Source organism: Copadichromis virginalis, linkage group LG3 (assembly GCF_057382275.1).
Source record: "Copadichromis virginalis isolate Kocher_CV1m ecotype Utaka linkage group LG3, C_Virginalis_male_GT1.1, whole genome shotgun sequence".
NCBI lineage: Eukaryota > Metazoa > Chordata > Actinopteri > Cichliformes > Cichlidae > Copadichromis > Copadichromis virginalis.
This window is the reverse complement of record NC_140620.1, coordinates 40,990,290-41,016,554: the sequence shown is the minus strand read 5'-3', so window position 1 is coordinate 41,016,554 and position 26,265 is coordinate 40,990,290. Positions and strand designations below refer to the sequence as shown.

At 43.8% G+C, this 26,265-nt stretch overlaps 1 protein-coding gene and 1 pseudogene across 1 annotated transcript; one reads left to right on the top strand and one right to left on the bottom strand.

The window, feature by feature from the left end:
- Nucleotides 1–1,409: 1,409 nt before the first annotated feature.
- LOC146714788 (thialysine N-epsilon-acetyltransferase-like) lies at nucleotides 1,410–26,265 on the bottom strand. Its single transcript, XM_085440524.1, has 6 exons — nucleotides 26,185–26,265; nucleotides 9,287–9,338; nucleotides 3,367–3,450; nucleotides 2,190–2,291; nucleotides 2,058–2,098; nucleotides 1,410–1,899 (listed from the first exon to the last, which is right to left on the bottom strand). Exons 1-6 carry the CDS (start codon nucleotides 26,263–26,265, stop codon nucleotides 1,732–1,734), a joined length of 528 nt encoding a protein of 175 aa, XP_085296650.1. The 3' UTR covers nucleotides 1,410–1,731.
- Nucleotides 18,393–20,309, top strand: LOC146714789 (uncharacterized; annotated as a pseudogene).

Below are 26,265 nucleotides of genomic sequence, written 5' to 3'. Positions count from 1 at the left end.
CCTTACAAATGTTTATTGGATTAACCACACTTATACAGACTGTATATAACTACCACCTCTAAAATGTTTGTTTGCAGAGAAAAGACACAGACAGACGATGCTTACAGGATGTGATGTGACAACACTAATGAAATATTGATGTGTCATTTTTGTTCAAGACGTTTTTCTTATGGGCCAAAATATTAAGATCATGATGAACAGGGGTGGTGATTCCTATGACTTTGTGTATGTAATTTGGAATTTTTTACAAATGTGGTCCAAAATAGGTACATGATATCATTTCATTCATTTTAAAGGTTTATTTGCATGACGCACAAACAGACAAAATTGAAAGGTACAAATGTGTTGTGCATGAAACGAATTCAAACGTGGTGCAGATGTGTGTCACAAGTTGATCTGGCTGTAGGCTGTGGCACTTGGCCAGAGGTGGCGCTGGTTGATTCGAGTCCATGTTAGTGCACAAAGTAAACTGCTCGCTTTAGTTGTGCAGCAAAAACGCTGAAACCAGAGAAATAAAAACGTGCGAGGGGGACGATAACGACGAGTCTCCCGATCGTTTACTCTTGCTGTCCCGTGAACAACATCGGCGTGGTGTTAATTGTTTGCCGTTTTCGCGATCGCGTCGCGCATGAGGATATCACCAGGTAAACTCGCGACGTTTTTAAACATTATTGTTCAACAGCATCAAGACTGACGGAGTGTGTTAACCTCACAAGTGTCACAGATGACACATTTGGCGTTTTTTTTTTGCTGGTTTGTCGGTAGCAGCTCCTGAAACGCAAGACTGCCACACATCTGTTCGACCAACGCCAGTTGATCTAAACGCCAGTTGATCTGGAACACCGGCTGTAGCTTTTCAGCTCACAGCCCGACACATACCAACAACAGCATAGAGAGCACAGACGTTAAGGCGGCGAGGCGTGATTGCGGGTGCCGCTCAGGTGCGTCCTTTTCCCCTGGAGCGGCGCTGCAGACCACGCCCGCCACGCACATTAACCAGGTAAAATACACATTTAGGCAGAATTTTGCAAATATCTATTTTTAATTTTTTAGCAGCATAGTGCTTTTTTTCCCAATTATTTTTTAAAAGTCAGGTCAAGGCTCCAAAAGCCCAAAGGCGATATAAGGGTGGCGGCTCCCAACAGTTTTTGTTTGCTACATGGATCATTTTAGTTCAGCTGGGTGTCTTTCCTTTTGTTATATTTCTTTAAGAGTTCAAAATGTGTTAATTACATAAATAAAATGTAATTTTCTCTGTGGCACTTCATAAGCAACACACCTTAGTTGTTCACACAAAGCATAAAGGTAAAAAACAATATAAACAGTGTTATCTTCATTTTCAATCAATCAATAATTTTAGATGTCAAAAAGTATTTGCAAAAACATACTCAGGAGAAATGTATAAAATCAGCTTTATTCTATGATGTTATACACATTATTATAAAAATCATTTTCTCATGACTGGAACATCAACTACCTGAGAGTAAAAGTGCAACTAAGTTAGAAAACCAATTTTATGCCATTTATGTGGATATAAACATATTTCAACTATATTCATTTTAAAAGGTGTGCTGCACTGTCAGCCTATGAGCACAGACCTTTAGACAACCTATGTAGTGGTAGCAGCTTAAGTTGTCAAGTTTTGGAAAGAGGCCACTGAGTGGTGCTCCATCCCTGCAATGCGTGGGCTGACTTCATGGCTGCAAAGGTCACAAAGTCATGAGGGTTGTTTTAAAGCTGAGCCAGCTGCTTCAGCGCCTCCCCCTCGCAGCGCATGCAGTGGTAGCCTATGGTAGCAGTGGCATCGAAGCAGCCCTGGCCGAGGTAAAAGTCCATCGATGGTTTGTTCCAGTTCAGGATGGTGAAGTTGAGCTGGTGGCAACCAGCAGCCAGAGCCAGCTACAGGAGGGCAAAACCAAGAAGGAAGACAGGAATGACTGCTGAGCTGAGATCTGTATGCTACCTCTGAGACACTGTTCATCATTTTTTTGTGCAAATATTGAAAATAGGAAAATCCTCAAGGTTTATCTTCTACAGTGTTCACACGTTTTACTCACCTGTGCCACCTTGCTCATTAGTGCTTTACCAACACCCTTCCCTGAAAGACAGATCATGTGCATTACTTGAGATTTCGTGCAAATACAGATGCACAGCGATGATGTGACATCTTCTCAGAGGCTGTACTGTACCTCTGAACTCAGGCATCACGTACAAGTCCTCCATATAAATGGCTCTGCCTACAAACGAGCTGTAGGAATAGAAGTAAAGTGTATAGCCGACCTTCCTGTGTCCTGAAAGAAGAAAAATATCAGTAAGCTAGCTTACAGTTTACGGTTAACAGCTTCAGTATTCTTAAATCTTTATATTTGTTTTGTTGTTCCTTCCGATTGAGTTAATGTCGGTGAATATTCAGAACACTGATTATTAATAACATAATGTTTTATTGTAAACACATAACTATGTAACATTTCCTTTATATCAGTGAAAAAAATGATCGGATTTGTCGTGTTGCTCAAACTTAATGTGCAACAGCCTTTATAAATGTAACCTCACAAGAAGGTGACTGTTTACTATCTCTCGTATTGTCTTTCCCTGATGAGCGACAAAGACTTCATGTTCCCTCTAAAACTTAGAGGCACACTTAGTGTCAGTGCACTGAAAACCACAAATTCTATTTTACAGAGAACTGAATTTCTCAGTGGGACAAGATTTTTTACATGCTGATGTTTTATCCTAAACATACTTGCTCCGCAGCGTTTTAGATCAGTGCTGGCTAGGTAGTTTTAGGAGTTTGTTAAGATTTTAGACAGCATAGGTTCATTTTAAAGTTTCTTCTATTTAACAATTACCCATCAGTTTCGAGTTTGTGTAAGTGTTGGGTCTGTGTTTCCACATGCCCCGCTAGTTTAGAGACTTATTCCTCATGAAGAACACACGACATAACAGATCATCTTCAACCGGTCTTTATCTCGCTAACAAGGGAAAGGTTTGGTCAGAACCAGGCAGTGGAGCATAATGCTCATCACCTGTCTCTATCCTAAATCCTTCAAAGAGCAGCTGTCCTGCGTTTGTGTGACCTCCTGCTCACCAAAAGGACCATAAAAGCAGGAAGCGTACAACACAAGAAACAGATCTTTCAGATAGGATGTATCTGCAATAAAACCTCCCCCAGCACAGAGTGGCTGGAGAGGTGGTCAGGATCAAAGGAATGGCTTTGATCCTACTGCTTGAACTAAGACTTCACAAATTTAAGAAACACAATGACACATTCAACAATTTGACTTAACAGTAAGTAACTGGGTTAGAGTTGTTCGATAGTAGCTTGAAACAGTGTGTGTGAAAACTGTGTAAGATGATCTTCCTCACCTTCTTTTGTTCTGTGCTGCTCTGGCACCTCAGCGATGATGCCATGAAAGAACGGGTTCTTGGAAAAGCCATCTTGCTCCAAGTCTAAAAAGAAATTACAGACAACTAAACATAATAGATCTAATTTTTTTTACTGACATTAAAGTTACACATTACAGAATATTTTCAAAACGGGGACATTTAATTTATATTTAACATTGAGAACCTTTTACAGTTGTAGCTCTGACGGGTACTACCAAAACTGGTGTTTTGGACAGAATAAAGAGGGTAAAGACACTTAGTGGTGGAATGAGGAAGTGTGAGAAAGTATGAAAAGAATTTCTGCTCTAATTCATCCCAAAGCTGTTCTGTTGGTTTAAGGTCAGGACTTCAGGACTTTGCAGGTCAGTCAAGTTCTTATGCTGGTGCCCAGTCAGTCACTTTGTTGTAATACCAAAAACAGCTGACAGTGGAATATGGGAATATGTTGAAATGTCATGACTGGACTTGTTGCACAGGTGGCATTCCATCACGGAACTATACTGCACTGAGCTCCTAAGAATGACCCGTTCTTTCACAAATGTTTGTAGAAGCAGTCTGGAAGTCTAGGTGCTTGATTTTATACACCCATGACCATGGAAGTGATTTGATCACCTGAACTGAATGATTTGGATGAGTGAACTAATATTCTTTGGCAATACAGTTGTTAGGTTTTGTATTGTTGATTGTCATTTATGCTTAGAAATATTTAACCATATATGCTTAGAGGTGTATAATCAATTGTGTAGTGATAGGACTGTGATCTTTAGCAGGCTGTAAAGGCTTGGTGTGTATTCCACACTAGAATGCACACCCACAGTCTAGGAACATCAGAGAGGTCCTATCTTCTCTTTGTTGATATATGGTATAGCAAACACACGTATATCTCTTTAAGTATAAGAGCCTTTTGTTTAGATAGATCTGCTAGACGCCTGGCACCAGCTTTGGGGAGTCTTCACAGGGTCACATCTTGACCTCACACAAATCACACCACATACACACACACACACACACGATACTCTTTGTTTGTATGTAGACGTCATATGTTAATGAACCTATGCATATTCATGTAACCTCAATAAAAGAACAGTGTTACGGGAGAACGAACGAGAGCAACTGGGGTCAAGCAAAGGAATGGCGTTTGTCCGGTTCTCTACCGTGCACGAGAAACATGAAGAACTTTGCCTACTCGTGTCTTGCTTTGCTGTGTAATTATATTGCCTTCAACGTTCCAGCGAATAGGTTCAAGCTACAAACCTATCAACAGTGCACCTGTTGAGATATAGGAGACAGCAGTGGAGTTTTTAACCAGACTTCGGAGTCTTCCGCTTATCCGTTCCAGGGTCACGGGGGGCGCTGGAGCCTATCCCAGCTGTCATAGGGCGAGAGGCGGGGTACACCCTGGACAGGTCGCCAGTCTGTCGCAGGGCTAACACATAGAGACACAGACAACCATTCACACTCACATTCACTCACAGATTCACAATTTAGATTGACCAATTAACCTATCCCCACTAACTGCATATTTTTTGACTGTGGGAGGAAGCCGGCGTACCCGGGGAGAACCCACACAAACACAGGGAGAACATGCAAACTCCACACAGAAAGACCCCGGCCTGATGGTGGAACTGAACTCGGGACCTTCTTGCTGTGCAGCAACAGTGCTAACCACCGTGCTGCCGTGCTTAAACCAGACTTACAAACCAGATATTACAAAGTTCACATTACTACAAAATTAATATGCAATTCTGGGTATGTGATGTCATTGAACTTCATTTGGCAAAGGGTGTTATTTATGGTACTGTGCCAAAGTGTTGAGCCACCCTTCGTTCCTTAGTATTTTACTTCCAAGGAGCAAGATTTTCTTTAATTTTTCTTTTCTAAATGGTCTTGAGCAATAGTTCTCCAAGCTTTCTGAAGGTCAGTCAAAATTTATCTTTTACATTCGCTGTTTTTTCATAAATTTTCAGTCGAGTTATATCTGGGCATTTTCAGAGGAATTTTAGATTTTATTTCAACACTGAATCGTTCAAGCAAAAACAAAAAAGGCACTTGTCATGGGGGCTCAGAGGCCAGTATGTGGATGTGGATCCAAGTGTAGATTCAAACACATGAAACAGCAAAATGGTTCTCTCCCTAGCTTTGTTGCTGAACATACAGTAAATGTGAAAAATTGTTACAAGGAAGGAATGGGAGGATCTGAAGTAGCGGAAGTGTGGACAGATGGAAAGTGTGGTTAGGAAGGGAGTGAGGGAGGCAAAGACTGATAATCGTGGGAATGATTGGATTTGTGTCTTACTTGGCAGGTGGAGTGAGTATGGCTCTGGTAGGAGGGGAAATGGCTGGGTGAGCATCCTGGAAGGTGAATGAGTGGAGAGAGTTGACCTTGTTAATACAGAGATCCAGAAGAAACAAAGGCAGGTGGGCAGGCAGGTTGCGAGAAGTTTATCAGTGACAGAGAAGCAGAACAAAGAGTCTTGTTGTGGCAACCAGCATCCTGGAAATACGCTCTGAATGTAACTTGACTGATGGTTCCAGGTGGGCAATGCCCCCTGCGTTCGTGTTCAGACGTGACAGTATTGCATATGATGCTGGACCGAAGGAATGGCAAGCTCCACCTCGGCTGGCAGCCTAGAGAAGCTTCAAAAGGGGAAACCAGTTGTAGATAAAATGAGGGAATCATGCACATACTCAACCCATGGAAGGTGTGATGACCATTTTGGCAGATTATGTGTTGTGATGCAGCAGAGAGTGGACTCTAGCTCCAGGTTGAGTCTCTCGGTCTGGCTGTGGTAGCCTGAGCTGAGATTGGATGGGCCAGAGAGCTAAGCAGAAAGCGTTTTTGATTTGTGAGGTGAATTGGGGTACTGTGTGAGAAAAAAAATCTCAACCAGGATGCCGTAAAGCATTTATCTGCTTTAATGTACAACCGGTTTTCCAGAAGACATTGAAATATGAAATGCTGAGGTGAAACAGTTAGCAACTAAACAATTAGCAAGACAGAAGACATTCCAGCTAGTGATGTTTTGCCCAGACCAGTCAATATGTGGATTAATAGAATTAGTGGGTTGTCAGAGGACATGAATGTGAAGAATGCGAGCATCTCCCGGTGGTTGCCAGACGTGACTAGGGAGACAGGCTTGGTTTGGAGGGTGATAAGGGCAAAAACTTGATTCTTCGGCGCCGTGGTACGTATGGGGGGGATTAAGCAGAATTAGGGGCAAATGCAACTGCTTGGCCAGCGTAGTGTCTGTTAGATTTGGCTTGGCCCCAGAATTGATGAGGGCATGAAGGGAATTAGTGGTCTGGTTCACACTGAGAGACACAGGTTTTAGAAAATGGTGTTTGAAATGAGTTAGAGATCCACCCGCCCATATCCCCGATGTTGTAACTTTATTGCAGTTTTGTTTGATAACAGCATTCTGATTATTTTGTAAGTGATTTAAGTGTTAGTCACATGTTTAGTGAGGGCTGTTAATTATAGATTTAATTTTCTGCTAAAAGGGAGCATTTAACAGTTATTTTCATTAGAAACTGCGTTTCCCAGAATCCTTTGTGGTAGACGAAAGTTACTCTGGGGTTTTTTTAGCTAGCAAAGAAAGTTTGGGAAGCCATTATATGTTGCTCTGATGTCGAGCAGTTTATTTGTTGTACATTCCCCCTTTTGAAGCCTTATATAAAGACTATCGTTTCTCCAATTGATGTCCGATCCATTTTTTTGGCTAAGTGGATTCGCCACAACACCCAGAATTACTGGTGAGTGGAGCCTTTTGGCCCAATTGGGCAGACCGCGAGGTAGTGATTGAGAGAACCACATAAAAACACTCGCGGGTGCGAAAATGTCGTTCCCGCTCCTCCAGAGAGAGCTGAGAGTGACCAGTTTGCATGGGTCCGACCTTGTTAATCAAGATATCCAGAAGAGGTGAAGGTAGGTGGACACGGAGGTGGTGAGGAGTTAATCCGTGACAAAGAGTCTTGGTGTGGTGGTGACCAGTGTCCTGGAAATGGGAGCTGCAGGTAACTCGAGTGAGAGTCCCATGAGTTGACTACAGGCACAAGGAAACTGAGGTATATGCAACACAGAAACAATGAGCATGAAGCAATGCTGCCTGCTACTGGCAGAGAAGAGATGTGGATGCTGTTCTTAAATACTGCACTATACTGTTGACTGTCCTGAATCTCCATCAGGTGAGCTGAGCAGGTGGACTGACAAGTGGTCCGCCCAGAGGTGAATACACAGGGAAGTAGTAGAAAAACACAGACAGCTCACCCAGACCATGACAGCGCCTAACTTAAGGGATCAAACCCGTAACTGAAAGGATGAACCAGCAACTTAAGAATGAATGACAATTTAGCAACAAACCTATCTTAAATTCTAACTTTAGCCAGTTTATGAGCCTGTTGTAATCATTGTCATCATCATCATCATCATCAAGTGCTGCTCCCACCAATGGTAACACAATTTGGCAGACAGAAAATAGAACTTTTTGCACTATTTGCACCTTTTTACAAGGTGACTTCTAAAGAGCTATTACCTCAAACATTGGCATATCTCAGCATTTTGTGCAAGGTGTCTTTAAAAACAGAAGAAAATACATTATGCATTTTTTTTCTTTTTTTTTCTTCTTTTTTTTCTTTTTCTGCTCATTCTGTTGGTTTTTGCCCTTCTCCCCCGTCCCTCTTCTCAGCTGTTTCTCTTTCCCTCTTTCTTTCTCCCCTTCTTTCCCCCAGTCAAGTCTGTCCCATATTCAGTAAGTGAAAATAAAATAAACAATAAAAGGTGAATCAAATGGACCATTATGGCAAGGCTGGGATGGTCAATTTGGTAAAGTAAATCCGTTGGGCATCTTTCTTTACCTTTAGACAACAATTCTGATCGCAAAAGAGCCAAACGGGACAGGCAAAAAAAAAAAAAAAAAAAAAAAACCAGAAGAAAAGAGAAGTGTGACAAAGTCAGCATTACCTGAAAGACATTGCCTTCAGAAATTGTGCTCTTCAGTTGATCCTTCTACTGTTTACTGAGGCACATGAAAAATGACGTATTTGCATGATTCAACAAACTGCTGCAACCATTTCCCATTTTCCCAGCAAAATAATAAGAAATGAGGGGTGGATTAAGATTTTCAGTACTGTTCTTTTAATGACCATTGACATGCAAAGCTTACCTTTCCTGAAGCAGCTGAAATACACATTTAACAAAATGTCAGCTGAATATCTTTTTTGGTTCACAGTTTATTTTACAGCTGCAGATAAAGATATTAAAAATCTTCTTTCTGTGTTTTACAAAAGATTTTTGGAAGGGCAAGAATAAACTCTGAACCATGTTCTTATAGTTAATTAACAAAAACATAAAACACAACGTGAGATGTGGAAAAAAAAAGTTCACTAAAATAAAAACTAGACTTCTGAGTTTGATTGGTAAAAATGTGGTAAAAAAACAAACCCAAAACGTTATTAGAACTTGTCTGCTTTGACGGATGTGTTTCTTGAGACTTTGGGTGTCTACGAGACTGTGAGCTAACTGCTTTCATAATGATGTGATATTGTGTTTGTGTTTTTATTGTCATACCTGTAATAATTTTCCTAAATCTGGCCTCTGACATATGTCCTCAATACAGTTAGAAAAAGACTAAAACTAAGACTGAAACTAATAAATAATCAACTAAAACTAAACCTTTTCAAACAATAAAAACTAAAGTGAAATAAGAAAATCAACTCTGTAAACTAAACTGAATAAAAAACAATAGTCAAAATAACATTAAATAAATAACAGAAAAAAACTACAATAACTCAGCTCTGAACCTCTATTGAGATATCACCTTGGATTTCATGTTTTTTTTTTTAAATAAAACAATATATTTAAAGTCAAGACAGAAACTTGAGACATCGCTACATACATTACCTTTCTGGGTCACTTTCACATGCTCTGCCAGGTTCTCATACTCTGCCAGTTCCTGGAGAAAATCATAAATAGGATCAGCTGCCATCATTTATTAGGACTTCACTGTTCCTCAGCCAACAATAAAAACATTATTTACAGGGAGTTTATTAGCCTGTTTGCAATAAAACTAACAAGCAGGACAAGCACAGTTCATCCAATAATATCTCAGTAATCTAATAATAACTGCAGCGTTGTGTTTTTAATACTCTCAAACATTTAAAAATAGATAAACATGTAAAAACATCAACAAAATAAGGCACAACAATTCTAATTTCCACATTTCAGTTTTTCACAACATAAAGCTTTTTTAACCAATACCTACAGTAAATCATAGGAATATATGAACATTGCAAACCATTTCCAGTGACAAGATATGCTGTAAACTTTGTATTCATTTTTGATCCAAATGGCACAGCAGCCTCAGCGAAAACATTTAAACGAGGCAACTTCAACATATGTACATACAAGGTTGCTCACTTTACCATAAATTGTATGGGTGTGCATTTTTTTTCTGCATATTTAGAAAAAATATGCCATTTCTCCACTCAGTGAAGTGATGGTTAAGCTTCAGCAGCAGTTTGCTCTCATGTTTCTTTCTGTGAAGCTGTAACTGTTTAGCAGTGAACAGGAGTGCTGCCTGACTAAAAAGTCCTTCACAGGCTCCAGATGCAGGAAGAGCTGTGTAAGGACAAGAAAGACATTGTGGACAAAACAGGACACCCCCCATAATCTTTAGTTACAATATTATAGTTAGTTAAATGGTCTGATTGTTCAAATCTGTATTTTCTTTGATTGTGGTAAAATAATGTGTGCCCCAGTCTCCAAAAATGACATAGTGCAGGAAGCGTAGTTATTCCTCCGTTACACCACAAGAGGGAGTATCCCCTAAAATGAGCAGCTCTAGCGGGAGTAAATAAGCCCAGCCACTACCCATAAGGCAGTGCGCCTATAAGAGTTGTGTGCGACTGCAAAGGTGTGTAAAGTTGTGCTATGTCCATGTATATATTTGCAGGTAAGCAGATACAAGATGGTAAATAACTTAAAATGTATCTACAGATGAGTCCACGGGGTTGCAGAGAATGTGGGAAAGTTGGCCGTTAATCCCCACTATGTGCCATTAGTGTATAAGTTATTGGTAGCGATGTGAATTAGCCGTGATGCTAACGATTAGCAGCTAGATCTAATTCATTAGTTTGTGCGGAAACCTCGTGGCACTTTTGTGGATTTATACCTGTACCGGGCTGTAATCACAGCAGATATAGACTGGTGGATCACACTATCTTTTGTTTATGTTTATTTCATTGTTACACTGTAAGAAATATTAGTGATTTGAGTTTAAAGACTACCCATAAGGCAGTGCGCCTATAAGAGTTGTGTGAGACTGCAAAAGTGTGTAACGTTGTGCTATGTCCATGTATATATTTGCAGATGCAGTAAAGGCGAACTCACAAAGCCACACTGGTTTCAATTCATTTTAATCCAAGTGTGCAACAAAATTTGGTGGCAGCGGTGGGATCAGCGGTGCTACTGAGAAGCAGTGTGAGATTACAGAATCGTCACACACAGTATGGAGTTGGAGCAACTGCAAGACCAGCTAAGTGAGAGCTTGCTGCAGTTAAGGTCAGACCAACTACAAGAAGTGTGTTTACAAGCTAAAATCTCAATCGGAAAACAGACAAAGAAGCACACGCTGATCAGAACAATAAGTGAAGCAGTTGAAACAATTATTGAAGTGGAGGAAGAGGAAGTAGCACACACATTCCTGGACAGATTAATTAAAACTGTTAAAGAACTAAAGGAAAGAGATGACCCTGCACAGGAACGTGAAGAGAGTATCAGTAGGGATGCGGTTGCATTGGCCAGTCTACAAGAACAATATGCAGCATTGCAACTAAGTTTTCAAACCTCAACAAAAAGGTTAGAGGAAGAAATGGCAAGACTGACAGACAGAATGGCCTCCCAAGAAACTAGTCAGGGTCTGGCTGCACAGCTACCTACTCGTCCATCACCGGTACCTGCTTCACCAGCAACACAGCCCCCTGAAGTGACTATACGCAGGGAATTTAGAATCAGTGGCCAAATTGCGGAACGGGGTCAGAAAGACAAACTGTCATACTCCAACCTGATTCATCAAATCGAAATGGGACTTAAAAAGAATCACAGCGAAGCTGAAATTATTGAAGCTGTTGTTAGGGCCATAAGCCCAGGCTTAAGTCTCCGTGATATGTTGGAGATTAAAACGGACCTCACCCTCATGCAGCTTCGTACCATACTGAGGGGACACTACAAGGAGGATAGCTCTACTGACCTCTATCATTGTCTGATAAATATCACTCAAGGAAGTAATGAGTCCCCACAGAACTTTCTATTTAGGGCGATCGAGCTGAAAGAAAGACTCCTAGCATCATCAAGGGAGCCAGGAACAGATGAACAATACAGTGTCGAACTGATTCAGAAAAAGTTTCTGCGAGCCGTTGGCACAGGTCTGATTAGCGACAATGTGAAATACCAGATCAAACTCTACCTGGATGATCCAGCAGTCACTGACGATGTGCTGATTGCAAAGACAAATGAAGCGGCCAGCCTTGAGTGGGAGAGGCAACAAAAATTCAGAAAGACCACCCGAGAAATGAAAGTAAGAGAGATAAAAGCAGAGGCACAGTCAGTGCAGGAGGCAGCAGTTGGTGCAGTGGGTGGGCAAGACCAGCCATTCTCCACCTCGACAAAAGGTAAAGCTGCTAAAGCACCAGCAACAGTGACACGCAAGGAAACTGAGCTGTTTGATATCATCAATCAACTAAAAGGGGAAATAGCTGAAATAAAAGGAGTTATTCGTGAGTCGCACCGACCTTCTCCCTCACACCGCCCAAGTCTCAAACGTGGCTGCAGGGATTGTCAGGACAGCAATAGAGGAGAAAACTGCGACCACTGCTTCAAATGTGGACAAAGTGGGCACTTGTCAAGGGGATGCCGCACCCGGAGAAAACTTCCAGACAGGGCAGAGCAGATTGGTATGTCAGCTAGCACAGTGAACCCACGCCCGTCACCCTCTTTTCAGCTACTAAACCAAGGTGAGCAACAACAAGATGTTCACAAACTCTTGACGGACAGTATAAAACATTTGGAGACAAAAGTAGCAGCCGCCACACAAGATAAGAGGAATGAAGCGGTCTCCGTCAGCCTCCTCTCCCCAAAACGAAGAGCCCAGCTCCTCAATCTTATTGGGAGGAAGCACATGATCACCTGCCTGCTTGAGGGAGTAAAAACCACAGCGTTGTGGGACACAGGATCACAGGTTTGTCTCATAAATGAAAAATGGAGACAACAGAACATCCCACACCTCAAAGTTAGGAGTTTAACTGAAATCATTGGGCCTGGTATATTAGATGGGAGGGCAGTAAACCAGACACCAATCCCATTTTCCGGGTGGGTTGAAATCAAATTCAGGTTGCTCACAGAAGAGGCTGCGCAGTTAGAGCTTCTCGTGCCAGTATTAGTAGCTCAGGAAGATGGGGTGGCGGAGGAGCCAATAATTGGCTTCAACGTGATTGAATACATGCTAGAGAGGGGAATAGAGCCACCTCGTGCTGTAACAGAAGCTGTTAGCACAGCATTCTCCATTGACTGTAAGAAAGCTGAGGTCTTTATAAAGGTGATGAAGAGTGGAGACGATGGGCTAGGTGAGGGCAGAGTGAAAACTGGGAGAGAATTAATGAGTATCCCACCTGGTCAGACAAGAGTGGTCAAGTGTAGTGTGAGAGCAGGCCCACTCCCAGCAGGTCAGGATGTCCTGTTCGAGCCCAGCCCCTACCCTCAGATGCCAGAGGGATTGGAGGTGCAAGAGTGCATTGCCCATTTACAGCAAGGCAGCTGGTCCCGTATTAGCCTCCCAGTCACTAATACCAAATCTTATGAGATCATACTGCCTCCGAGAACTGTTTTGGGACAAACTCAGAGGGTCCGAACTATTTACCCAGCCAACACAGTGGCAGTGGAAATAGAACAGTTGGGAACAACAAGACCTACTGTAGAAGCAACAGCTGCACCTCCAGCTAGCCAAATTGGGGAACAGGAAAACAGAACAAGAAGCAACAGTGAAGGTGTATGGGACCCCCCAGTTCCCCTCGACCATCTCTCTCCGGCACAGCAGCTGAAGATCAGGCAGCTATTAAGGGAGGAGAGTAATGCCTTTGCTTGTGATGAACAGGATGTTGGCAATATCCCCTCACTGCAATTAAGATCCACCTCAGCGACCCCACACCTGTTCGCCGAACATATACATCAGTGCCTAAGCCACTTCATAAAGAAGTAAAAGAATATCTGGAAGACTTGCTGAATAGAGGGTGGATAAAGAAATCAAAATCCTCCTACTCCAGCCCCATTGTATGTGTGCGAAAAAAAGATGGCAGTCTCCGCTTGTGCTGTGACTATAGGGAGCTAAATATGAAGTCAATCCCTGACCGCCATCCCATACCACGCATACAGGATATGCTCAACACATTGAAAGGAAGCTCCTGGTTCTCGGTCTTAGACCAAGGGAAGGCTTATCACCAGGGCTTCCTGGAAGAGTCAAGTCGCCCTCTCACAGCATTCATCACACCCTGGGGATTGTATGAATGGGTAAGAATCCCTTTTGGGCTGTCGTCTGCACCGGCAGAGTTTCAGAGGTCGATGGAAGAATGCCTTGCAGGGCTGCGGGACGACACATGTCTGCCTTACTTGGATGACAACCTTGTTCATTCAAAAACATTTGAGGACCACTTAAATGATCTAAAGCAGGTCCTGCAGCGTTATCAGAGCCATGGAGTGAAATTAACACCCAGAAAATGTGAACTGTTCAAAAATCAGATGAGATTCCTGGGGAGGTTGGTAACTCAAGATGGTCACACCATGGACCCTGCTGACATTGCGCCTGTCCAAGCCTTAAAACAAAGGAACCCCACCACCATTGGGGAAGTGAGGAAGCTGTTGGGATTCATCTCATACAATCGCAACTATATTCCTAACTTTTCGCGCATTGCAAAGCCACTCTATGACCTGCTCTCCTCAGAAAAGCCAGGGGAAGGGAGAGACAGGAAGTCAAAACACAACAAAAAGACAAAGAATCAAGGGGGTCAGCTACCATCCTCTCACCCAGTGGCATGGTCAGCTGAGCATCATCAGGTGGTCTGTCAGCTCGTCAACTTCCTCATTCAGCCCCCCGTTTTAGGTTATCCTGACTTCGAGCAACCATTCATCTTACACTGTGATGCATCACAGGAGGGACTTGGAGCTGTGCTTTACCAAAGACAAAATGGGAAGCTAGTTGTTATTGCATATGGGTCTAGGATCCTTACTGCCCCAGAGAAGAACTACCACCTCCATTCAGGGAAGCTGGAATTTCTTGCCCTGAAGTGGGCCATATGTGAGAGGTTTAGAGATTATCTCTACTATTCACCACCCTTCATTGTCTACACTGACAATAACCCCCTCACATATGTGCTGACAACGGCAAAACTGAATGCAACCACACACAGATGGGTGGCTGAACTCGCTGACTTCCAGTTCTCCATCAAGTATCGACCTGGTAGAGCTAACAGGAATGCAGATGGTCTCTCACGAATGCCCTTGGATATGGAACACTACATACAAACGTGTACAGAAGCAGTGACACCTGAGGTCCTAAACAGCGTGACTCAGGCTCTGGCTGTTCAGCTGCAGGGAAGTGAACCCTGGCTCTGCCCGTTAAACATCTCAACTGTGGTAGCAGAGCAAAGTGAGGAGGTAGGGATGTCAGGTCTGGAAATCCCTAAGGCAAACTTAAGAGATGCACAAAAAGAGGATCCTGTGATCGGGGAAGTCCTGAAGTATGTCATCTCTAATCGGTGGCCAAAAGGCAGAAAACAGGCAGGCAACAAGGAGATCGCTGCCCTGGCAAGGGAAAAACAGAAACTGCACCTTGATAAGGATGGTTTACTGTACAGGAAAACACTCAGCCGAACACAGCTACTCCTGCCTAAGAAGTTCCATTCGCTCATTTATAAAGAACTACATGAAGACATGGGTCACTTGGGGGTGGAGAGAGTTTTGGCCCTCATTCGGGATCGCTTTTACTGGCCTCACATGCAGAAGGACGTGGAGCACTACATAACACAGGTGTGTAGCTGTCTAAAAAAAAAGCGTCCCCACAAGCCCACCAGAGCCCCACTGATCAATATCACTACAACGTACCCGTTTGAGCTGGTCTCCATTGATTTTCTACATTTGGAGAAATGTAAGGGAGGGTATGAGTATATCCTCGTGGCCATGGACCACTTTACACAATTTGCTCAGGCTTATCCCTGCAGAGATAAAAGTGCCAAAACAGCGGCAGAAAAAGTATTTGGAGACTTTGTGTTGAAGTTTGGTTTTCCCACACGGCTCCATCATGACCAGGGAAGAGAGTTCGAAAACAAACTCTTTGCCAAGCTGGAGGGATACAGTGGAGTCAAGGGATCCAGAACCACACCATACCACCCCCAGGGAAATGGTCAGGTAGAAAGGTTCAATAGGACACTGCTGGCCATGCTTCGGAACCTTCCAGAGGGAGCAAAAGCAGACTGGAAGGCATCCCTGACAAAGGTGGTCCATGCGTACAACTGTACACGCAGCGAGGCTAATGGATATGCACCTTATTTCCTCTTGTTTGGGAGAAACCCCAGACTCCCCATTGATATGATTTTTGGTCTCACAGCTAATGACCAAAGCCCTTCTCATCAAGACTATGCTGAGAAGTGGAAGATTCGCATGCAGGACGCTTACAAACTGGCCTCAGCGACAGCCTGTAAGGAGAGTCGACGGGGGAAAGTGCTCTATGACAGAAAAACACATGGCGCAGAGCTGTACCCAGGGTGCAGAGTACTGGTCCGGAATTTTGGTGAGAAGGGAGGACCAGGGAAACTGAGATCCTTCTGGGAGGACCAGGTGTTTCAGGTGACACAAAGGAAACATAAGGAGAGCCGAGTATATGAAATTAAGCCAGAAAATGGCAAGGGACGTGTCAGAGTCATCCACAGGAACCTCCTGCTGCCGTGTGACTTCTTGCCAGTCGAAAAAGTCAACTCATATGCAGAACTGGGAAAGCAAAAACAGAAAAACAACAAGGACAGACATGAGCGACATGAGCAAGAGGACAGTTCGGAGGATGAAGATGAATGGAGAGCAATCAGAGGACTGTCAACAGAACAAGGGGAATGTGGTAGACAGTCCTGGTGGACAGAAGCATCAGAGTTCAATGCAGAAAGTGGAGCAGGCAGTAGGGAGGATCTCTGTGATGACAATGACATGGAACACCAGGAGGATTGCGAAGAAGAGAATCTGGGCGTGAACGATATAGAACACCAATGCGACCAGCATGACAAGGATACAGAGGCACTGCGATAGTACGCTGGCAAGTAGTGCATCGAGGTGAACGTCGCGAGTTCGAGGCCTCGCCTTCCCACAACAAAGAGGCACAAGAGAACAATAAAGACACAGAGCAGATGCACCAGCTTGAGATGGAGTGCAGTGACCAAGAGGACACTGACCAGTCACCTGTCAGTGTGAAAAAGTATCCTTTCAGAATGAGAAAACAAAAGCTAATGTTTACTTACCACAAGTTAGGACAGCCAACATTAGCACTTGAATAAGTACCTCAGACACAGTCATCCATCCATCCATCCATTCGCTTCCGCTTATCCTTTTCAGGGTCGCGGGGGGCGCTGGAGCCTATCCCAGCTGTCATAGGGCGAAAGGCGGGGTACACCCTGGACAGGTCGCCAGTCTGTCGCAGGGCTAACACACAGAGACAGACAACCATTCGCACTCACATTCACTCGCACATTCACACCTAGTGGCAATTTGGATTATCCAATTAACCTATCCCCACAAGCTGCATGTCTTTGGATGGTGGGAGGAAGCCGGAGTACCTGGAGGGAACCCACGCAAACACGGGGAGAACATGCAAACTCCACACAGAAAGACCCCGGCCTGATGGTGGAATTGAACTCAGGACCTTCTTGCTGTGCGGCAACAGTGCTAACCACCGTGCCACCGTGCTGCCGCTCAGACACAGTCATATGTTACATATTGCAGACACAGTCATATGTTACATTTTGCAGACACAGTCATATGTTACATATTGCAGACACAGTCATATGTTACATATTGCAGACACAGTCATATGTTACATATTGCAGTAAAGCAGTTATAACAGTTACATTTTCAGGTTTTTATTAATGCTTTATTAGAAGAATAGAAATGTTAATTCTGTTTTGTTAGCCATAAAGAAGAGTTAGTGTAATGACCTGTTATGAGAATGGCACCCATGTTATGTAGCGAGGTTATGTCCAGGTGAGAGCACCTTACTCAGTAAAGATGCAGATACCCGTGATATGGATGGAAAAGCAGTGGACTGTTATCGTGCACAATAACACCTGCTGCGACATATGACATGAAGGGGAGATACATGTCATGTGTTTCACTGTGGCTAGCAGTGATGCTGAACTCTGACTCCTAAAGGGATGTAGCCTCCTACAACCAATGTATATGTGAGAGATACACATATTGACGGGGTCGGGTTATGTTAAAAAGTATAAATGGTTATACTTTGTTCATTGGTTCAAAGGTACCCCACACTTCTTTTTTGTTTGCTTGTTTGTTCTGGTGTATTTTTCATTTGAACTGTTATTCTGCCAGAGTACTCATATTTACAAGATGGCATTGAACGCCCCGTTGGTGTGTCAGGAAAACTCTTTTGTACATATGTTCCTTGAAGGGATTTTGGAGTCGTTCTTTTTCCACCGCAGCAAAGGGCTAGGAGTTGGAGAGGAGCTGCTGTATGTTTTTGTTATGATCTGATTGTGAAATAAAGCATATGCAATGAGAAAGCAACTCTCGGAGTCATCCCTGCCTTAAAGCTGCAACATATCATGGCGAGCCAGCCAGGAGGAAGGTTTGAAGAACTTCCAGCACGAGAGTGAAGCAGAAGCCTGGTTAGCGCCATTAGCGGCTAACGTTAGCGCTACCGCACCGCTGAAGAAAAACCTTTCTCCAAGCACCGGACCTGAAATCTAACGGACTAAAGACAAGCTTGTGAGTGCCCACAATGGAGGTAGAAGCCCTACGAGATAAGATCACCGCCACACTCTGCCAGCTAAGTCGTGATCAGCTCATAGAAGTGGGTTATAATGTGAAAGGCTTTGCTACACCGCTAGATGAGCCTACAAAAGACACTTCCAGACGCCAACTGATGAAAGTTATAGAACATAAACTGGACGAGGTGGAAAACGGTTATACACCAGACGATGCTGTACAGTTTGTGAAGGAACTTTTATCGTTTTTGGGCGAATATAAAGCTAAAGACAATGCGGCCGAGAGTGATTTTTCCCGCACTTCAGACGCAAGAGACAAGTATGACGAGCTGCAGGAAGAAATTAGAGCGATAGGGCAGAAACTCAAGATGGCGGACGCTGCCCCGAGCCTCGGCCAGAACCTGCCGTCTTCTAAAGTACCAGAGGTGACAATTCGCAGGGAGTTTCGCATCTGTGGCCAAATAGGTGAGGGAGGGCAGCGCGATCGGCTGTCCTATACCAACCTGCTGCATAGATGGAAAATGGACTCCGCAAAGGCCACAGGGAGTCAGAAGTTATTGAAGCAGTGATAAGAGCCATCAATCCAGGTCTCAAACTGCGTGATATGCTTGAAATAAAGACTGATTTGACACTCACACAGTTAAAGACAATATTAAAAGGACATTACAGAGAAGATGACATATCTGATTTGTACCAAAAGCTGATAAATATTTCCCAAGATCCAAAAGAGTCAGCTCAAGACTTTTTATTCAGAGCCATTGAGCTTAAAGATCGCCTCCTGTACGCATCCAAGGACAAAGAAGCAGAACACTACAGTCGGGACCTGGTAAAAAGGAAGTTTTTGAGATCAGTGGGTACTGGGCTGCAAAATGACAACATAAAGTTCCAGATTAAAGCCCTTCTTGACAACCCAGATGTGACTGATGAAATGCTGATTGAGAAACTAAATGAAGCTGCCAATCTCGAGACAGAAAGACTGAACAAGTTAAAGAGGAACAATACAAAACCACCAAGAATCAATGAGCTACATACTAGGGATGAACCACGCAGCAGCTCACAGATCCCCGCCACCAAGGAAGACAAGAAAAATCATCCTCCACCCGAAATGCACGACCTGGTGAAAGAGCTGAGGAACGAGGTTGCAGAGGTGAGGCAGATGGTTCTTGCTTCCCTGAACGCTGGCAAGTCGCAGACTACAAAGAGGACATCAGATGCTGCCGCGGGTACCCGGAGGAAGAAAGGCTGCAGGACCTGCCAGAGCAACGGAGAGGGAGACAACTGCACCCACTGCTTTAAGTGTGGCCAGCCTGGCCACATCTCCAGAGGATGCCGAGCTCCACTTCAGCTGCAGGGAAACGCCAGAGGGCCACTGCCACGGGACCAGCAGTGACCCCACCGCCACATCAGGAGTCCCGCCGCTGTGGTTGCTGCCACCAGAGAGAGTCGGTCAGCACCCCACTCCAGAGGTGTGCAGGCTGCTCATCTGTCAGTTACTGTTCTAAAGCCTGTCAGGGACAACACTGGCACCATCACAAACATGTATGTAAAGCGGTGAGGCTAGTTGAACAACATTTGAGGGGAAGAGAGAAAAAGGGGTGTTTGTCATACATGGGATATTCTGACCTTCTATCAGATAAGCAAGGACAAAAACTGGTGAAACTGATTGGTAGACGAAAAATGGTGAGATGCACTTTTGACAATGTACCAGTCACCGCATTGTGGGACACGGGTGCACAGGCTACCGTAATAAATGAGAACTGGAGAGTCAAGCACTTACCTCACACCACTATCAGGGGGATAGATGAACTCTTAGGTTCAGAACCATTAAATGGGCTCGCAGCTAATCAGACAGAGATACCATTTATGGGGTGGGTCCCTGTAGAGTTTAGACTGACGGGGGTGGAGACGACCAGCTCTAGTCTCCTAGTGCCCGTATTGGTCTCTAGTGACCCAAATGTAGCTCAGGATCCCATTATTGGATACAATGTTATAGAAGAAATCATCAACGAGCAACTTAAACAACAGGGTGTTAAAAACAGTGACTGTGCTGCCAATATTGTGAGTAGTGCTTTTGGTATTGACGTCGGATCTGCTAAGACTTTTATCCAGTTGATAGAGACACATCGAACAGCTGCGGAAGAGATCCAAGTCAAGACAGGGCGGAGTAAAGTTGTTTTAGACCCTAGTGAAGCTACTACCATTCGCTGTCGCACACGCATACAGGCTGACGAGGACACTGTAATGTTATTTTGTCCTGTTCTGAACCCCAGCCTGCCTGAGGGGCTTCATTTGCAGGAAGTATTGTTTAAAGTAAAAAGGGGCAACTCAGCCATGGTCCCAGTATCTGTCACAAATACCACATGCCATAATATTACTGTAGATCCGCGTGTTGTCCTGGGGCACATTGAGGGCGTAAAAGCAATATACCCAGCTGCCCTAAAACCTGTAGAAACTCCAACAACTAAAACAGCAGACGATGCAGGTGTTGAAGTCCCATTAGCCCCCACAGGTGAGACAAGTGGTGTTTGGGATCCCCCTGTAGTTCTAGACCATCTAACGAGTGGCCAACAGTCGGCGGTGAGGATGATGCTCAGGGAGGAATGCAAAGCTTTTGCAAAAGACGAAAATGATGTAGGCTGCATTCCTAGCCTTCGGATGCACATCACTCTCAACGACCAAACACCAGTTCAAAAGACTTACAATAGTGTGCCTAAACCTCTGCATCAGGAAGTAAAAGCTTACCTGCAAGACTTGATCAATAGGGGGTGGGTCACAAAATCCAAGTCGCCTTATTCGTCACCGATAGTCTGTGTTAGAAAAAAATCCGTTGACCTCAGACATTGTGTGGATTATCGAGAACTTAATCGCAAATCGGTGCCTGACAGACATCCTATTCCTAGGATACAGGACATGTTGGATAGCCTTACTGGTAGCTCCTGGTTTACAGTACTAGACCAGGGAAAGGCTTATCATCAAGGATTCCTAGACGAAGACAGTCAGCCACTCACTGCATTCATCACCCCCTGGGGTTTATACCAGTGGGTTAGAATCCCATTTGGACTCAGCTCCGCCCCAGCAGAGTTCCAGAGGAGCATGGAGGAGTGTCTTTGGGGTCTGCGTGATGATATCTGTCTACCGTACCTTGATGACAATTTGGTCCACAGTAAATCTTTTGAGGACCATGTTGAGCATGTAAGAGCCGTGCTACAAAGGTATCAGAGACATGGGGTCAAACTTACTGCTAAGAAATGTGAACTGTTCAAGCCTAAGGTCAGGTTTTTGGGTAGAGTGGTGTCAAAAGATGGCCATAGTATGGATCCAGCAGAGGTCGCCTCCGTGATGTCACTTAAAGAGAAACACCCTAGTACAGTGGGGGAAGTGAGACAGATTTTGGGCTTCCTATCTTATTATAGAGCCTATATACAGGACTTTTCACGTATCGCCAAACCTTTGTATGAACTGCTAGCAGCCCAAACAAATGCTAAAAGTAGCCCACAGGACTTAAAAACACAGAACAAGAGAAGGAAGGAGAAAAACAAACAGGCTAAAGGACAGTTGCCTTCATCAGCCCCTGTGAAATGGACAGAGTCACACCATCAGGTTTTGTCTTACTTAGTCAATAAACTGGCCAGTCCTCCGATCCTAGGCTACCCTGATCTAAACCAACCATTTGTGCTTCATACTGATGCTTCTCAAGGAGGGTTAGGAGCACTGCTCTACCAGCGCAGTAATGGCAAGTTAAGAGTCATAGCTTATGGATCTAGAACGTTAACGCCGCCAGAAAAAAATTACCATATGCATGCTGGCAAACTAGAGTTTTTAGCTCTCAAATGGGCTGTCTGTGAGCGCTTCAGAGATTATTTGCTGCATGCGCCATCTTTTGTGGTTTATACAGATAATAATCCACTCACCTATGTGTTAACGACAGCAAAGTTGAATGCATCAGGTCAGCGTTGGGTGGCTGAGCTCGCAGATTTCAACTTTACGATAAAATACAGGCCAGGAAAAACAAATGCAGATGCAGATTTTTTATCCAGGATGCCCCTCGATTTTGAGGACTATATGAACTGCTGTACACAGACGGTTAGCCAGGACGTGGTTGCTTCCTCACAGCAGGGCATATTAGTGCAGCAAACAGAAGCTCTAATGTTTAACGCTGTCTCCTTCCACACCCTTCAGCATCAAACACGAGCAGAGGAACTGCTGGACATGATTCAGCCAATACCGAGAGAGGAAATCTGTGCAGCACAGCGGCAAGACCCCGTGATAGGTAAAATGTACGAGTCTGTAGTGCAAAACAAAAGGCCCACCACACAGGAAATTAAAACTGAGAGCACTGAGTTTAAAGCATTGGCTAGAGAGTGGAGCAAACTAAAAATCAGAGAGGATGGAACTATGTTCAGAGAGACTCGACACAAAAAACAACTAGTTCTCCCCTCAGTTTACCACCCACTAGTGCTCAATGAACTACACAAACAGATGGGTCACTTGGGATCAGAAAGGACCCTAAATTTAATTAGGGATCGTTTCTTCTGGCCTAAGATGCAAAGAGACATTGAACACTTTGTCAGTAATGTTTGTGAGTGTCTCAAACAGAGGAAGCCAAACAGATAGGCACGGGCACCTATGTTGAGCATAGAGACCACTCATCCATTTCAGTTGGTTTCAGTTGACTTTTTGCACCTGGAGCAATGCAAGGGGGGGTGTGAATACATACTTGTAGTTATGGACCACTACACCCGCTTCGCTCAGGCCTACGCAACTACAAATAAGTCAGCTAAGACTGTAGCAGAAAAACTATTCAATGATTATTGTCTCAGGTTTGGTTTTCCAGAAAAACTACACCACGATTTGGGGCGAGAGTTTGAGAATAGACTATTGCACCATTTAAAAGAACTGGCTGGTGTTAAAGGGTCACACACTACTCCTTATCACCCACAAGGAAATGGGCAGACCGAAAGATTCAACAGGACCTTGCTCTCGATGTTAAGAACACTAACAGAGGAACAGAAAAGAGACTGGAAAAGCCACCTCCATAAAGTTGTACATGCCTACAATTGTACTGTTAATGAGGCCACTGGCTACCCTCCTTTTCTCCTAATGTTTGGTAGATCACCACGGTTACCGGTTGACCTTCTCTTTGGCATTGAGCAGGAGGACAGTTCAGGCTCCTACCAGGACTATGTGGACAGATGGAGAAGGAGAATGGCTGAAGCTTACACTGTCGCCTCCAAAAATGCAGCTAAGTCAGCTGACCGAGGTAAAAGGCAGTACAACAAAAGTGTGCATGGTCCACCACTTCAAATAGGGAGTCGTGTCCTTGTTAGAAATGTTGTGGAGAGGGGTGGGCCAGGTAAAATCCGCTCCTATTGGGAAGACAACATCTACATCATTAAAAGACAAAAGGGGGAGGACAGTCCTGTGTTTGAGTTAGAGCCAGAGAATGGTAAAGGCAGGACAAGGATTTTGCACAGGAATATGTTGTTGCCTTGCGATTTTCTTCCGCTCCCAGCAGATAAAGAGGCAACTGTAACTAGTACTAAAACAAGGAAAAGACATTATAACAAACGAAAACAAACATGCATGACTCCGACACAAGTGGGGAGTGAGGAGGAGGAGGACACAGATGAGTTTTCTGATGCGGTTTTCACCTGGCCTTATCCTGAGCCTCAGTGTTCACCCATATTGGACCCCACAGCGGCAGAGTTTATGCCACTAAGGGACGGGGGTGAGCCAGATGAGCTTCCTCACATGTCAGGAGATGGCCAGGGGGACCCCAGCCAAGCTGATGAGGAGAAAATGGACAATATGGAACCAGAGGATGTGGCTATTGTGGGTGCAGGGGAGGTGGACAGCAGCTCTGATGTCGAAGAGGCTTTGGAAACAGACCAGCCAAGTCCATACCCAAAGAGAGAAAGGAGGAGACCACAGACTTTGACCTATAGTAAACTTGGACAACCAAGTCTTGAAGAAAGAATAGTGGCCACCAAATGTGTGAATATTCAAGGTTACTGGCGACCTTGGTAAAAGAGGAAGATATAATGTTTACACTTGGTACCCCTATTTCAGATTGTAACAAATGTACCTATGTTGATTGAAATGTCGTGACACATGGATTGCAGGCCGAACATGTGTATGAGTAAAGGGAAGATGCTTAGTGTTCAGATGAGATGTGGTCAAAGTTAATGCCTTTACAGGAGAGTACAAATAGCATGGTAATTTGATAGATTGAATGTTGGACTAAAAAAAAAAGAAAAAAAAGAAAAAGAAAGAAAGCTAAACTGATTATATCAGGAGTATACACAACTACAGTGCACGGTAGTTTGGGTAACTTAAAAATAAAAAGGTGTAATGTAACCTGGTAAATAGTCCATGCCACTCTATTGTTCTCTATGGATTGTAGATTATAAGGTACATTTATGTCGGGACGACATTTCTCGAGTGGGGGAGAGTGTGAGAGATACACATATTGACGGGGTCGGGTTATGTTAAAAAGTATAAATGGTTATACTTTGTTCATTGGTTCAAAGGTACCCCACACTTCTTTTTTGTTTGCTTGTTTGTTCTGGTGTATTTTTCATTTGAACTGTTATTCTGCCAGAGTACTCATATTTACAAGATGGCATTGAACGCCCCATTGGTGTGTCAGGAAAACTCTTTTGTACATATGTTCCTTGAAGGGATTTTGGAGTCGTTCTTTTTCCACCGCAGCAAAGGGCTAGGAGTTGGAGAGGAGCTGCTGTATGTTTTTGTTATGATCTGATTGTGAAATAAAGCATATGCAGTGAGAAAGCAACTCTCGGAGTCATCCCTGCCTTAAAGCTGCAACATATAGTTGCCACATAAGGACTGATATTGGTAGAATGTTGGGACGCCATTAACTTTTTGAGGGGAGAGTGTAAGGACAAGAAAGACATTGTGGACAAAACAGGACACCCCCCATAATCTTTAGTTACATTATTATAGTTAGTTAAATGGTCTGATTGTTCAAATCTGTATTTTCTTTGATTGTGGTAAAATAATGTGTGCCCCAGTCTCCAAAAATGACATAGTGCAGGAAGCGTAGTTATTCCTCTGTTACACCACAAGAGGGAGTATCCCCTAAAATGAGCAGCTCTAGCGGGAGTAAATAAGCCCAGCCACTACCCATAAGGCAGTGCGCCTATAAGAGTTGTGTGCGACTGCAAAGGTGTGTAACGTTGTGCTATGTCCATGTATATATTTGCAGGTAAGCAGATACAAGATGGTAAATAACTTAAAATGTATCTACAGATGAGTCCACGGGGTTGCAGAGAATGTGGGAAAGTTGGCCGTTAATCCCCACTATGTGCCATTAGTGTATAAGTTATTGGTAGCGATGTGAATTAGCCGTGATGCTAACGATTAGCAGCTAGATCTAATTCATTAGTTTGTGCGGAAACCTCGTGGCACTTTTGTGGATTTATACCTGTACCGGGCTGTAATCACAGCAGATATAGACTGGTGGATCACACTATCTTTTGTTTATGTTTATTTCATTGTTACACTGTAAGAAATATTAGTGATTTGAGTTTAAAGACTACCCATAAGGCAGTGCGCCTATAAGAGTTGTGTGAGACTGCAAAAGTGTGTAACGTTGTGCTATGTCCATGTATATATTTGAAGATGCAGTAAAGGCGAACTCACAAAGCCACACTGGTTTCAATTCATTTTAATCCAAGTGTGCAACAGCTGTATTGACTTTGATTGACAGCTTCTTGATGTGAGGAAAGCCATGCAATAGATCCGAACCTTCAGTGAATGGACATGAATGGTACCTCTCCAGCTCCCCTGCTTCTGGCTTTCCTGACCCCATGGATCCAAAAAAGTCAT